The sequence below is a fragment of the Cebus imitator genome, unplaced genomic scaffold (genome assembly GCF_001604975.1).
Source record: "Cebus imitator isolate Cc_AM_T3 unplaced genomic scaffold, Cebus_imitator-1.0 Scaffold82, whole genome shotgun sequence".
NCBI classification, from domain to species: Eukaryota; Metazoa; Chordata; class Mammalia; order Primates; family Cebidae; genus Cebus; species Cebus imitator.
The window spans coordinates 845,412-858,865 of record NW_016107397.1 but is presented as its reverse complement, the minus strand read 5'-3'; the positions used below and the strand labels follow the sequence as shown (position 1 = coordinate 858,865).

Sequence of the window (13,454 nt, the reverse complement as noted above, 5' to 3'; positions counted from 1 at the left end):
AAATGTACACTGTTGAGTTTTCTATACATTAAGATAATACAAATTTTTCTTAAAAAAAAAAAAAAAGAAATGTGAAAAGTACAAACAGGACTCACAGTTCACAGACTGCAATTTTTTTCTTTCCTTTTTTTTGAGATGGAGTCTCACTCTGTCGCCCAGGCTGGAGTGCAGTGGCATGATCTTGGCTCACCGCAACCTCCACCTCCCAGGTTCAAGTGATTCTCCTGCCTCAGCCTCCCAAGTAGCTGGAATTACAGGTGTGTGCCACCACACCCAGCTAGTTTTTGTATTTTTAGTAGAGACAAGGTTTCACCATGTCAGGCTGGTCTCGAACTCCTGACCTCACGATCTGCCCACCTCGGCCTCCCAAAGTGTTGGGATTACAGGCGTGAACCACCGCGCCCGGCCCTGTTCCTTTTTTTTTTTTTCCTTCTTTTCTTACTTACTGATGAGGTCTCCTCTGTGGCCCAGGCTGGAGCGTAGTGGTGCCATCATAGCTCACTGCAGCCTCCCAACTCCTGGGCTCGAGCGAGCCTCCTGCCTCAGCCTCCTGAGTAGCTGGGACCACAGGCACATGACACCACACCCCACTAATTATTTTTTGTAGAGATGTCATCTATCTTGCTCAGACTGGTCTCAAACTCCTGGCCTCAAGCAGTCTGCCCACGTTGTCCTCCCAAGGTGCTGGGATTACAGGCATGAGCCACCATGCCTGGCCCCTTCTTTTATATAAACCCTATTTTTGCCTTTGGTGGATGAAATCACTGTTAGCAATCTCCCTTATGTACAAAATAACATGCTAGTAATAAAGGAATGAAATGTGTTTGAGTTGTTTTTGACAGAGAGCAATAACTAATAGGTTGGTTCAAAAGTAATTGCAGTTTTTGTCATTAAAAAGGACTTTGTTTTTTTGTTTTTTGGGGTTTTTTTTGAGATGATGTTTTGCTCTTGTTGCCCAGGCTGGAGTACAGTGGCGTGATCTCAACTTAGTGCAGCCTCCACCTCCCCAGTTCAAGCGATTCACCTGCCTCAGCCTCCCAAGCAGCTGGGGTTACAGGCATGTGCCACCACGGCCAGCTAATTTTTATATTATTAGTAGAGACAAGGTTTCACCCTGTTGGCCAGGCTGGTCTCAAACTCCTGACCTCAGATGATTTGCCCTCCTCAGCCTCCCAAAGTGCTGGGATTATAGGCGTGAGCCACCGTGCCGGGCCAAAAAGTATATCACTTTTAAAAGAAATGGCAAAAACTGCCATTACTTTTGCACCAACCTAATACCATTTATGAACTACTAAACTGCAACACGTGTGTCTGTATACAAACTCTGCCTCCCAGCCTGCTGGGTACTAATACTCCACATCACACCTGAGGAACCTCGGGCTCAGAAAGGACACAATTTGCCCAGCCACTGCCTAGGAAAGGATGGAGGGAGCGGGAGCCCAGGCTGTTCAGAAACTCAGTCCCATGCTCTCACCAGGAGCCTCTGCAAACCTCCATCTACAGAGTTCCCTGTAGCTTAACCTCTCTCTGACACAGTCGATGAACCCGCCCTGGGCGGCAGCCCTCAGGAAGGAGGATGGGTCAGGGTCTCACCTGGCAGAACTTTCCGGAAGAGCCTTTTCCACACGGTCAGCTTGATGTCCGCCTGGTGGAGGCCTGGCTTGAAGGAGATGGGGCTGAACGCGCCTTCCAAGGGCCGGGCCTGCTGCAGCTCTGCTCTGCAGGTGACAGTTCACAGTACAAGAGAGCGATGGACCACGCGGCCTGCCCACTCCTCCATCCTAGCTATGTCTACCCAGCCAGATCCACAGCACAGGACTGCAGTCACAATGCCCATCAATGCCCATCGTCCCCTCCCCTGCACAGCCCCTTCAGAGAGGACCCAGCTCCTTCCCAGAAGGGGAACACACTATAGCAGTGCTTCCCAGCGTGCAGGTCTGGGGACTAGCAGCGCTGGGTAGAAATCGGTCCAACCCGTTCCCGTTGGAAAGCCAACGGTCCACCCGGGAAATGGTCAGAAATGCAGGTTCTAAGGCCCCACACCAGACCTGCCAATCAGAAACCAATTATGGGGGCCAAGTAAAATGTCTTCTTTTTGAGTCAGGGTTTCACTCTGTCACCCAGGCTGGAGTGCAGTGGTGTGATTTTGACTCAGTACAGCTTTAACCTCCTGGGCTCAAGTGATCCTCCCACCTCAGCCTACCTGGCAGCTGGGACCACAGGCATGTGCCACCACGCCCAGCTAATCTTTTTGTTATCACAGAGACAGTTTCCCCATATTGCCCAGGCTGGTTTTGAACTCCTGAGCTCAAGCAATCCACCCACCTTGGCCTCCCAAAGTGCTGGGATCACAGGCATGAGCCACCACGCCCAGACTTTTTTTTTTTGAGATGGAGTCCCGCTCTGTCACCCAGGCTGGAGTGCAGTGGCACAATCTCAGTTCACTGAAACCTCCGCCTCCCAGGTTCAAGTGTTTCTCCTGCCTCGGCCTCCCAAATAGCTGGGATTACAGGCGCACACCACCACACCCAGCTAATTTTTGTATTTTTCATTGAGATGGGGTTTCACCATGACCTCAAGTGATCCTTCCGCCTTGACCTCCCAAAGTGCTTGGATTACAGGTGTGAGCCACCGCACCCTGCCTCTGTCCCTTCATTTAAACCCATGTCTCGTGGCCAAGACAGGTGGATCACCTGAGGTCGGGAGTTCAAGACCAGCCTGACCAACATGGTGAAACCCCCCTTTTTTTTTGAAACCCCCTCTTTAAAATAAAATAAATATATAAATAAACCCATGTCTCCTAAGCAAATTGTCTCTAAGACTAAAAGAAATATGGGAAACAAGGAGTCTCCCATAAACAGCGAGTGAGGAAGGCTTGGGAACTGCACGATGTGTTCATTTGTCGGGTCTAGAACAGGAACCCGCTCTCTTCCCACAATCTGCAGAGCAAGTTTCGAGCCGCCCCGCTTCTGGCCATTTCCCTCCTCTCCCAGCTCCCCCTCCTCCGATCCCCCACCTGACACCCAGCCACACTGAGCTTCTCATAACCCGAGTCTGCACACCACTCCCCTTTTCCCTCGGCTTGCCTGGGCCCTTCTCAGCCATCAGGCCTGTGCCCCTCTGCCAGGCCCCCCGCTCCTCCTCCTGAGACGGTCTTGCTCCGTCACCCAGGCTGGACCATGCAGGAACATGATCATGACTCACTGCAGCGTCAACCTTTTGGGTTCAAGCAATCCCTCTGCCTCAGCCTCATGAGTATTGTGGACTATAGGCACATGCCACCACGCCCAGCCAATTTTTTTTGTTTTTGAGACCAAGTCTCGTTCTGTCGCCCAGGCTGGAGTGCAGTGGCACGATCTTGGCTCACTGCAACCTCTGCCTCCCCAGTTCAAGTGATTGTCCTACCTCAGCCTCCTGAGTAGCTGAGATTACAGGCACACACCACCATACCTGGTAATTTCTGTATTTTTAGTAGAGACAGGGTTTCACCATGCTGGCCAGGCTGGTCTCGAACTCCTGACCTCGTGATCGGCCTGCCTCGGCCTCCCTAAGTGCTGGGATTACAGGTGTGAGCCACCATGCCTGGCCAAAAATTTTATCTTTGTATTTTTTGTAGAGATGAATCTCACTATGTTGGCCAGGCTAGTCCTGAGCTCCTGGCCTCCAGCAGTCCTCCTGCCTTGGCCTCCCAAAGTGCTGGGACTGCAAGCATGAACTACCCTCCTCTAGTATTTCTGTAGCTTGAATGCACTTCTGCTGTTCGAGATACCCACAGTTCACCATCTGCCTCCCCACCCATCTGCTAGACCCTTGAAGGCGGGTAGGTGACTTTCCTCTGTTTTCAGGTTCAGTTACAGAGCCAGCTGTGGGCAGCTGCTCGGGAGGCGCTGGTTAACCTGAATGGAGGAGCCAGTGCAGCTGAGATGCCCGTGCCCGCAGCCACCAGACCCTGGCTGAGCTCTCTCCAAGGCTATTACCTGGAGGCCATGGAGTGGAACTTCTGGAAGGCAAGAGAGAGTGAAGTTAAGGCTAGGGAGTGGGAAGCCAGGGCGCTGTTAGAAGGGGAAGGCCCTGGGGCGATGGGGACGGGACGCCTCCCCGTCCACCCACCCGGATGAATTCGTGGTGCTCCTCATTGCCGAACTGCTCCAGCACACACTCGGCTTGGGCCAGCCGCTCCCGGGCTCCCTGGGCCTGCTCCAGCTGCATGTCCAGGGAGGCCACCAGGCCACGGGTGTGACCCCCTATCCCCTCCAGGCAGCGGGCCTTCTCCTCGTCCACCAGGTGGTGCAGCTCCTGGAACTCGCGGCGGATCACCCAGCTGAAGACATCTGACTCATTCTGGGACAGGGAGGGCTGGTCACTGCGGAGTCACAGCCAGGCTGCCAGGCTCTGGCTGGCCTCGGTATCCCCAGGGCATTCCTGAGCGAGCTGGTCCTGGGACCTGAGTCCCAGGGGAGGCTGCATGGGTTGACGCCAGACAGGGAGTTCACACCACGCTTGGGGAGCCCTGGAGGTGGCCGTGGGGAGGGTGACCCCCAGCTCCCGTTTCAGATGGAGTGGCTCTGTTTTGGCACTGGGTCTCAGCCAGGTGCGGTGGCTCACACTTGTAATCCCAGCACTTTGGGAGGCCAAGGTGGGTGGATCATGAGGTCAGGAGTTCAATACCAGCCTGGCCAAGATGGTGAAACCCCATCTCTACTAAAAACTACAAAAATTAGCCAGGCGTGGTGGCATGCATCTGGAACCCCAGCTACCTGGGACGCTGAGGCAGGAGAATCGGTTGAACCCAGGTGGCAGAGGCTGCAGTGGGCCAAGATTGCACCACTGCATTCTAGCCTGCATGACAGAATGAGACTCCATCTCAAAAAAAAAGAGATAGGGTCTCACTCTGTTGCTCAGGCTGGAGTGCTGTGACATGATCATAGCTCACTACAGCCTCGACCTCCCAGCCTCAAGCAGTCCTCTTGCCTCAGCCTCCCAGGTTGCTGGGATTACAGGTGCATGCCACCACACCCTACACTGGCTATTTCAGCTGCTAAAAGCGCATGTAAGCTTTTGTTTTATCACAGGGTTCGGAAGGCCCTGGGAGACCAGGCTTCACCATGAGGGAGCCAGAGCTTCCTGCAGAACCCTGAGCCCTGCCTCCGCATGGCAGGACTGACACCACCTGTCGCGCAAGGGTGAGGAGGGTAAACGAGGGATGCCCAGTGCCCCTGGATGGTGCCTGGCTCCTGTTTCTGCTTCACAGCCACCTCCAGGGCTGGGGCTCCAAACCTCCCAGCCCCATGCACCTCTCATTTTGGGAGATCAGCCAGCGCCCAGGGCTGGCAACCTCTCCATACCTGTGCACCCAGGTACTGGGAGGGCACCATGGCAGGCTGGCAAGGTCAAGCAGACACAAGTGGCACAGGGGCGGAGAAGTCCCACTGTGCTTTGAGCTGTTTACCCCTGGGACTCAAGTCCTGAGTTATCTCAGTCCCAAGGACACAGAGGACAAAAGCCAACTTGGAGCCAGGCCTGACGACAACTGGGTTGAATTCCCCTAAGAGGCTTTGCGCTTTCCCCACCCTGCCCCGGAATGCATTGAGTTCTGGCTTTATATGGAAGGCATGGCTTTCAGTAAAAGACCAATGAGAGCTGAGCTCTACAGGAAAGTGAAGGTGGCCGGTCCCAGGCAGGGGGCTGAGGGAAGGGGCACTCACGACGATCCGGGTCCGGTTGTTCACCAGTTTGCCGATGAGCTCATCCACCTTCTTCTGCTCCTGCTTCAGCTCAGAGATGAGAGCTGCGAGCTCCTCCTGGAGGCAACAGGCCGCGGCGCCATAAGCAGCTGACCCCTTCTCTCCCAGCTCCTTGAGTCACCTTCTTGGGAGTATCCCAATGGCACAAGCACTCCCAGGGAAACCAGGGTGGAAACCAGAGCCACCCAGGTGCCCTTGAGTCCAAAACAGGTTAAATTGTTCAAGAATAGGCCAGGCACAGTGGCTCACGCCTGTAATCCCAGCACTTTGGGAAAGCGAAGGGAGTGGATCACTTGAGGTCAGGAGTTCAAAACTAGCCTGGCCAACATGGCGAAACCCTATTTCTACTAAAATACAAAAATTAGCCAGGTGTGGTGGCACGTGCCTGTAATCCCAGCTACTTGGGAGGTTTAGGCAGGAGAATCGCTTGAACCTGGGAGGCAGAGGTCGCATGAGCCAAGATCATGCCACTGCACTCCAGCCTGGGTGACAGAGCGAGACTGTCTCAAAAATGGTAAGAATAGGCTGGGAGCAGTGGCTTATGCCTGTAATCCCAGCACTTTGGGAGACTGAGGTAGGACATCACTTGAGGGCAGGAGTTCAAGACCAGCCTGGCCAACATGGTGAAACCCCATTTCTATTTAAAAAAAAAAAAAAAAAAAAAAGACTTGGCTGGGCATGATGGCTCACGCTTGTAATCTCAGCACTTTGGGAGGAGGAGGCAGGCAGATCACCAGGTCAGGAGATCAAGACCATCCTGGCCAACATGGTGAAACCCTGTCTCTACTAAAAATACAAAAATTAGGCCAGGTGCAGTGGCTTACGCTTGTAATCTCAGCACTTTGGGAGGAGGAGGCAGGCAGATCACCAGGTCAGGAGATCAAGACCATCCTGGCCAACATGGTGAAACCCTGTCTCTACTAAAAATACAAAAATTAGGCCAGCGTAGTGGTGCACCCCTGTAGTCCCAGTGACTTGGGAGGCTGAGGCATGAGAATCACATGAACCTGGGAGGTGGAGGTTGCAGTGAGCCAAGATGGTACCACTGCACTCCAGCCCGGTGCCTGGCAACAGAGCAAGGCTCTGTCTCCAAAAAAAAAAAAAAAAAAAAATTAGCTGGGTGTGGTGGCTCACACCTGTCATCCCAGCTACTCGGGAGGCTAAGGCAGAAGAATTGCTTGAACATGGATGGTGGAGGTTGCAATGAGCTGAGATCACCACTCCACTCCAGCCTGGCGCCTGGCAACAGAGCAAGACTCTGTCTCAAAAAAAAAAAAAAAAAAATTAGCCAAGCGTAGTGGTGCACCCCTGTAGTCCCAGTGACTTGGGAGGCTGAGGCATGAGAATCACATGAACCTGGGAGGTGGAGGTTGCAGTGAGCCAAGATGGTACCACTGCACTCCAGCCCGGGTGACACAGTGAGACTCCATCTCAAAAAATAAAAATAAAAAATAAAATAATTAAAGAATATTCTAGGCTGGGCACAGTGGCTCATGCCTATAATCCCAGCACGTTAGGAGGCCAAGGTAGGAGGATCACTTGAGTTTGAGACCAGCCTGGGCAACACAGTGAGATCTCAGCTCTATTTTTTCCAAAAAAAAAAGACTATTCTGCATTGACAGCAGGAATTTCCCAGGCACAAGAGGGTCTCGATGTCACCCCTCCCCGCTCTGCATGACACGGAGAGTCACTGAATGTTACAGCTATGACAAGTTACCGTGTGATGCTGGCACTTTCTGGATTGAATGCTGCCTGTAGGGGGCCCACCAGATGAACTCTGGCCACCAGCAGATCCAGAATTAGTGGGTATTTGATCAGGAGCCATCACAAAAAGGCCGGCGCCAAGTGAGGCTAATTCTAGGGCCAATGGTGCTTACATGGGCCTGGGTTAAACGTGGGGAATCCCCCAACTATAAACACCTGAATCCATTCCTGGTGGGCTTGGACACAGCATGGATTTACGACCTCCCCAAGCTGACATAAATGCACTTCTCCTGGACTGCCCTGGGCCCGAATCTGACCTGGCCTGGACCACCATGTACTCCACAACTTGACCAGTGCCCCTGTCGGTTTGTACCCATACAATGTACGGAATCTTTGGCTTGGATCGTGCCCAAGCACCAGACAGTTGCAAGGGTCTTTCAGGAAGGGAGTTGGGTAAAGAATAAAGCACTTGCTGACATAAACAAACAGAGTCCTTGCTCTGCAGAATGAAGCTTCAGGGTATCTCACAGTGGCCCAAGAAGGGATTCCTATGTCCCCCTCCCCAGGCAGACAGATGGGACTCATTCCTTCCCAGTGAGAGGAACTAAGTTATGCAAATCAATACACCCATCCATCAAGCATCTCAAGATCTCAGTAAACAGGAGGCAACAGGAACGCCTAAAAGAGAGTAATAAGGGAGTGTGCAATTTAGTTGCATTCCGTGTTACAACAGAGAAGAGCCTTGGGATCATCAAAACCCAAATCTGGCCAGGTACAGTGGCTCATGCCTGTGATCCCAACACTTTGGGAGGCTGAGGTGGGAGGATCAATTAAGGCAAGGAGTTTGTGTCCAGCCCTGACAAAACAGTGAGACCCTGTCTCTACCCCCGCCCCCCCAAAAAAGTTAAGCCCAGATCTAAAACAGGTATACAAGCTGGCTGCTAGATCCTAACCACAAAGGATGGACAAGCTTCCAGCCTATTTCCCTCCCTCCTTCCCATCAACTAATAAAACACAAACTCAGCTTCCTCACCTGCAGTTGGCTTCTGCCTTCCACACCCCCCTCAACCTGCTCTTGCCAAGACAGTTCTTACAGTGAGTGACGTGTAACAGACGCTTTTCAGTCCTCAAAGCCATTCACACACATGACCTCCTCCTCCAATGCTCTGCCTCTCTGACTGCAGGGAGGCCACACTCAGCCAGTGTTCCTGCTCTGACCATCTTTCCATCCCCTTTTCAGGGCTCTCTCTCACTGAATCCAGATTTTAAGCCTGGCACCCCTTGGGGTCATCATCAGTGTCTTCCCTTATCACTGTGCAGACTCTCCTGGGTTGACCTTCTTCACTAAAGGGGGCTTTGGTGACCACCCGGAGGAAGGACCCTTCACACCTCTTGGCCGAGCCCCATCACTGTCCTGGCCTGCACACCCCTCAACCTGCCTGCACATGCCTAGGCACCTCCCACTCCACCTGCCCACGCCGACTCCTCCCTGCAATCACTTCATCTGTGCAAGGGGAAAATTACATGGAGGGAGAGGGAGGAGGTTGAGTCCTTGCCACAAACAGTTGCCAGGGTTTTTTCTTTTCAAAATTCGTCTTTGGTCTGCCCCAGGCCTTTGTCCCAGTTTCCACCTACCTAGGTCCGGGCACCCTCATCCCTCGCTCCGTCCTTCAGCCTCACCAGAGGGACCTGAGCACATCCTCACCTGCTTAAACCCCTCCCGCCCCCGCCTGCCCCCCTCATACTGTGAATAAACTCCAAATCCCTTCCCCGGTCACACTGGCCTCCCCATGCCCCGGCTGCCTATCTCACCCCCGCCAGCTTTGTGGAACAACTTCTGTGTCCTCAAATGCAGTATGCTGTCTGCCTTCTGGTCTGCACGTGCTGTCTTTATACCTGGAAGGCTTTTCCTCTTCTGCTTTTCCTATCACATCCTCCTTGTTGCACAGGTCTCAGCTTAGCAAGCCCTCTTCCTTCAGGAAGCCATCCCTGACTACCTGAGACCATGCAGGATCCACCTTCTAGGTGATCTTGAAACTGCCGTTACAAATTTGTAACAGACAGTGAAAGAGATCTGACCTAACCAACTCCATCTTTCTTCGAGCCTCCCAGTTGTCCTCGTTCATTCCTGGGCATCGGCTGAACTAACTTTGGGAGGAACTTAGTATTTATTTATTTATTTATTTATGAGCCCGTGTCTCACTGTTGCCCAGGCTGGAGTGCAGTGGTGTGGTCTCGGCTCACTGCAACCTCTGCCTCCCAAGTTCAAGCAATTCTCCTGCCTCAGCCTCCTGAGTAGCTGGGATTACAGGCATGCACCACCACACCCAGCTAATTTCTGTATTTTTAACAGAGGCGGGGTTTCACCATGTTGGTCAGGCTGGTCTCAGACTCTTGACCTTGTGATCTGCCCACCTCAGCCTCCCAAAGTGCTGGGATTACAGGTGTGAGCCACTGCCCCCGGCCTATTTTTATGTATGTATTTAGAGACAGAGTCTCACTCTGTCGCCCAGGCCGGAGTGCAGTAGCACAATCTCGGTTCACCGCAACCACCGCCTCCCAGGTTCAAGCAATTCTCCTGCCTCAGCCTCCCAAGTAGCTGGGATTACAGGCGTGCATCACCACACCTGGCTAATTTTTGTATTTTGAGTAGAGACGCAGTAGGTCAGGCTGGTCTCAATCTCCTGACCTCAAGCAATCCACCCACTTCGGCCTCCCAAAGTGCTGGGATTATAGGCTTGAGCAACCGCACCTGGCGCTTCCTGCCCTTTCTTGACCTATGGGCAGTGGAGAGCTGGCTGCAGTCTGAGTCCTGGCTCTTCCACCGCCGAGCTGTATGACCTTGGATAAGACCTGTTTCCGCAGGGCGCGGTGGCGCGTGCCTGTCGTCCCAGCTACTGGGGAGGCTGAGGTGGGAGGATCGCTTGAGCCCAGGGGTTCGGGGCTGTAGTGCGCTATGCAGATCGGGGGTCCGCACTAAATTCAGCATCAATATGGTGACCTCCCGGGAGCGGGGGACCACCAGGTTGCCTAAGGAGGGGTGAACCGGCCCAGGTCGGACACGGAGCTGGTCAAAACTCCCGTGCTGATCAGTAGTGGGATCATGCCTGTGAATAGCTACTGCACTCCAGCCTGGGCAACATAGCGAGACCCCGTCTCTTAAAAAAAAAAAAAAAGACCCATTTCCTGTGCCTTAGTTTACTCATTTGTAAAACAATAGTAACCCCACCCTCCCTGCCTTGCAAATTTGTTCTCAAGAATGAAACTGTGTAGATGAAACATCTTCGTAAACTTCAGCTCTCAGTGGTAACCTAAGGCGGAGTTATTTTTTGAGACAGAGCCTTGGTCTGCTGCCCAGGCTGGAGTGCAGTGGTGCGATCATAGCTCACTGCAGCTTCAAACTCCTAAACTCAAGTGATCCTCCTACCTCCGCCCACCAAGTAGCTGGGACTGTGGGTGCAGGCCACCATGCCAGGCTAATTTTACTTTTTAAATGTTTTGTTTTCTAAGACGGAGTCTCACTCTGTTGACCAGGCTGGAGTGCATTGGTGCGATTTCGGCTCACTGCAACCTCTGCCACCTGGGGTTCAAGCAATTCTCCTGCCTCAGCCTCCCAAGTAGCTGGGATTACAGGCCTTGCCACCGCACCTGGCTAATTTTTGTAGTTTTAGTAAAGACAGGGTTTCACCATCTTGGCCAGGCTGGCCTTGAACTGATCTCATGATCTACCCACTTCAGCCTCCCAAAGTGCTGAGATTACAGGCATGAGCCACCGCACCTGGCCAACCAGACTAATTTTGAAATTTCTGTAGAGACAGGGTCTCACTATGTTGCCCAGGCTGGTCTTAAACTCCCGGACTCAAATGATCCACCCACCTCAGCCTCCCAAAATGGTAACACCTGGCCGGGTATTACGTATATAAAACACCTGTTATAAAACACGTGGCTGGGTGGCTTACAGGTGTTTTATATATTTAACACCCAGCCAGGTATTATTTTTACTTGTCTTAAAGGATGATCTGCTAGGTTTGGGGTAGTGGCCTATAAACCAGGAATTCACTGATTCAGCATTTTGGACGTTTACAATGTGCCAGGCGTGGCTCCGGGCACTGAAATACACCAGGGAACAAAATGAAGTCCCCACCCTCATGCACCAGAGTGCAAACAGGGGAGTGTCCAGAAACAAGGGGCATAGGGCAGTGGCACATGCCTGTAATTCCAGCACTTTGGGGGGCCGAGGCAAGAGGATTGTTGGAGGCAAAGAAGTTCAACACCAGCCTGGGCAACATAACAAGACCCCATTTCTACAAAATATAAAAAACGAACTGAGCATGGTGGTGTGCACCTGTGGTCCCAGCTACTCAGGAGGCTGAGGTGGGAGGAGTGCTTGAGCCCAGGAGTTGGAGGCTGCAGTGAGCCATGACTGCACCCCTGCACTCCAGCCTGGGCAACAGAGTGAGACCTGTCTCCAAAAAGAAAGAAGAGAGAGAGAGAGAGAGAAAGGGAAGAGGTGGGCGGGGGAAGAGGGGACTGTGCGTGCGGCTTCAATCCCTGCCACCTGGGTTGAGCTGCCGCTCAAACGCTGAGGAATGAATGCGCCTGAGCGGGCAGGAGGGAAATCGAGGATAGCTGGATCCTTTTATGGCCAGATGATGGCGCCAGAGAGCACAGGATCCGGTCCCCGCGGGCCCTGCCGCCCTCGCTCCCCCGCCCCCGGCCCCATCCCCCCAACCCGCTCCCCACCTTCATGCGGCTGTAGACGGTGGAGACGGGCGTGACCGGGTGGTGCTGGTGGGAGCCCAGCAGACCGCAGAGGCCGCAGATGAGCTCCTGGTCCTTCTCGCAGAAGAGGCTGAGCGGGTTCCGGTGGTGCACGCAGACCTTGGGCTCCGGGTCCCCAGGGAGCCTGAGCGCTTCGATCACCCGGGCCAGGGAGACGTTGGGCGGGGAGCTGCTGCCGTCCACCGCCTGCCGGCACACGGGGCAGCGCAGCTCGGCGTCCAGGTGGCAGGACAGGGAGACCAGGCAGCTCTTGCAGTAGGAGTGACCGCACTGCAGCATCAGGGGATCCTTGAAGACCTCCAGGCAGATGGGACACTGAAGCCGGTCCTCCAGCTCGGGCAGGCTCACCTGCCAAGCCATCTACACTGCCCGGGCTGAAACACAGGCTTCGGTCCTCAGTCCTGTCCCCTCCCCACCTCTGTCCAGAACTCACCCACCAACCTCAACCCCAAGGACCACCAGAATCTTAAAGGAAAAACTTTCAGTCCTGGATTCCAGTCCTAACCCACATGACCTTGGAGCCTTTACCCCATCTGTAAAACAAAAGACTGCAATGAAAAAACTGGTCCCTTGAAGATACTCGTGTGTGTGTGTGTGTGTGTGTGTGTGTGTGTGTGTGTGTGTGTATCTACATTTTTTACTCAAATTTGGAGGCAAACATGAAAGGGGCCATCTGCAGAGTCATTTGCAGTGACCCTAATAATGCAGGGTCCAGCCCCAGCAGGCACCCAGACCTAGGACTGGACAGCAAAACCCGGAAAAGCTCCCCAACCTTCTAGATTAGTTCCCAAACGTTCCAGAAACGGTTGAAAACACAGGCGTAATAGAGATTCCAGAGCTCCACCGTCAAAGGATCTGCTTCAGGGGGTCTCCAGGAAGACCCAGAACTCTACATTTATAGGGGACATTCCCAGGTAATTCTAGAGAGCCTGGGACCTACAAGGTCTCTCCCCTCATCTCCCACCTGCTTCCCTGCGAAAGCTTGTCAATGAGACAGGAGAAGCACCAGCAGCCCCCAGGAAGCCCGACACTGGAATACCTGGCTCCTCACGTTCCGCTGGGCCTCCCACCACCACCTCAAGCCAGCATCCAGTGGTTCAAGTGATTGCTCAGCCTTTTTTTCTTCCCAGCAGAGAACAGCAGACAAGGGAGACAGAAGTGGAAGAGCAGCTAGATGCCAGCACCACTGCCTGGTCTCTACCCCTTCTCTCCTCCCCTTTCCCA

The 13,454-nt window shown here is 53.4% G+C and overlaps 1 protein-coding gene across 2 annotated transcripts in view; it reads right to left on the bottom strand.

Annotated features, from left to right (window-relative positions):
- The window catches only part of TRIM50 (tripartite motif containing 50), a 16,368-nt gene extending 2,914 nt beyond the window's left edge, over positions 1–13,454 (bottom strand). The window contains exons 1-6 of one of the 2 annotated variants that reach the window (XM_017533445.2): positions 13,270–13,454; positions 12,192–12,604; positions 5,706–5,801; positions 4,111–4,341; positions 3,978–4,000; positions 1,594–1,718 (exon numbers count right to left, since the gene is read on the bottom strand). In XM_017533445.2, coding sequence (XP_017388934.1) covers positions 1,594–1,718; positions 3,978–4,000; positions 4,111–4,341; positions 5,706–5,801; positions 12,192–12,590 — 874 coding nt within the window. In that variant the 5' untranslated portion in view covers positions 12,591–12,604; positions 13,270–13,454. The remainder of the gene's footprint in view (positions 1–1,593; positions 1,719–3,977; positions 4,001–4,110; positions 4,342–5,705; positions 5,802–12,191; positions 12,605–13,269) is intronic. The other variant, XM_037740259.1, reaches the window with a different exon arrangement.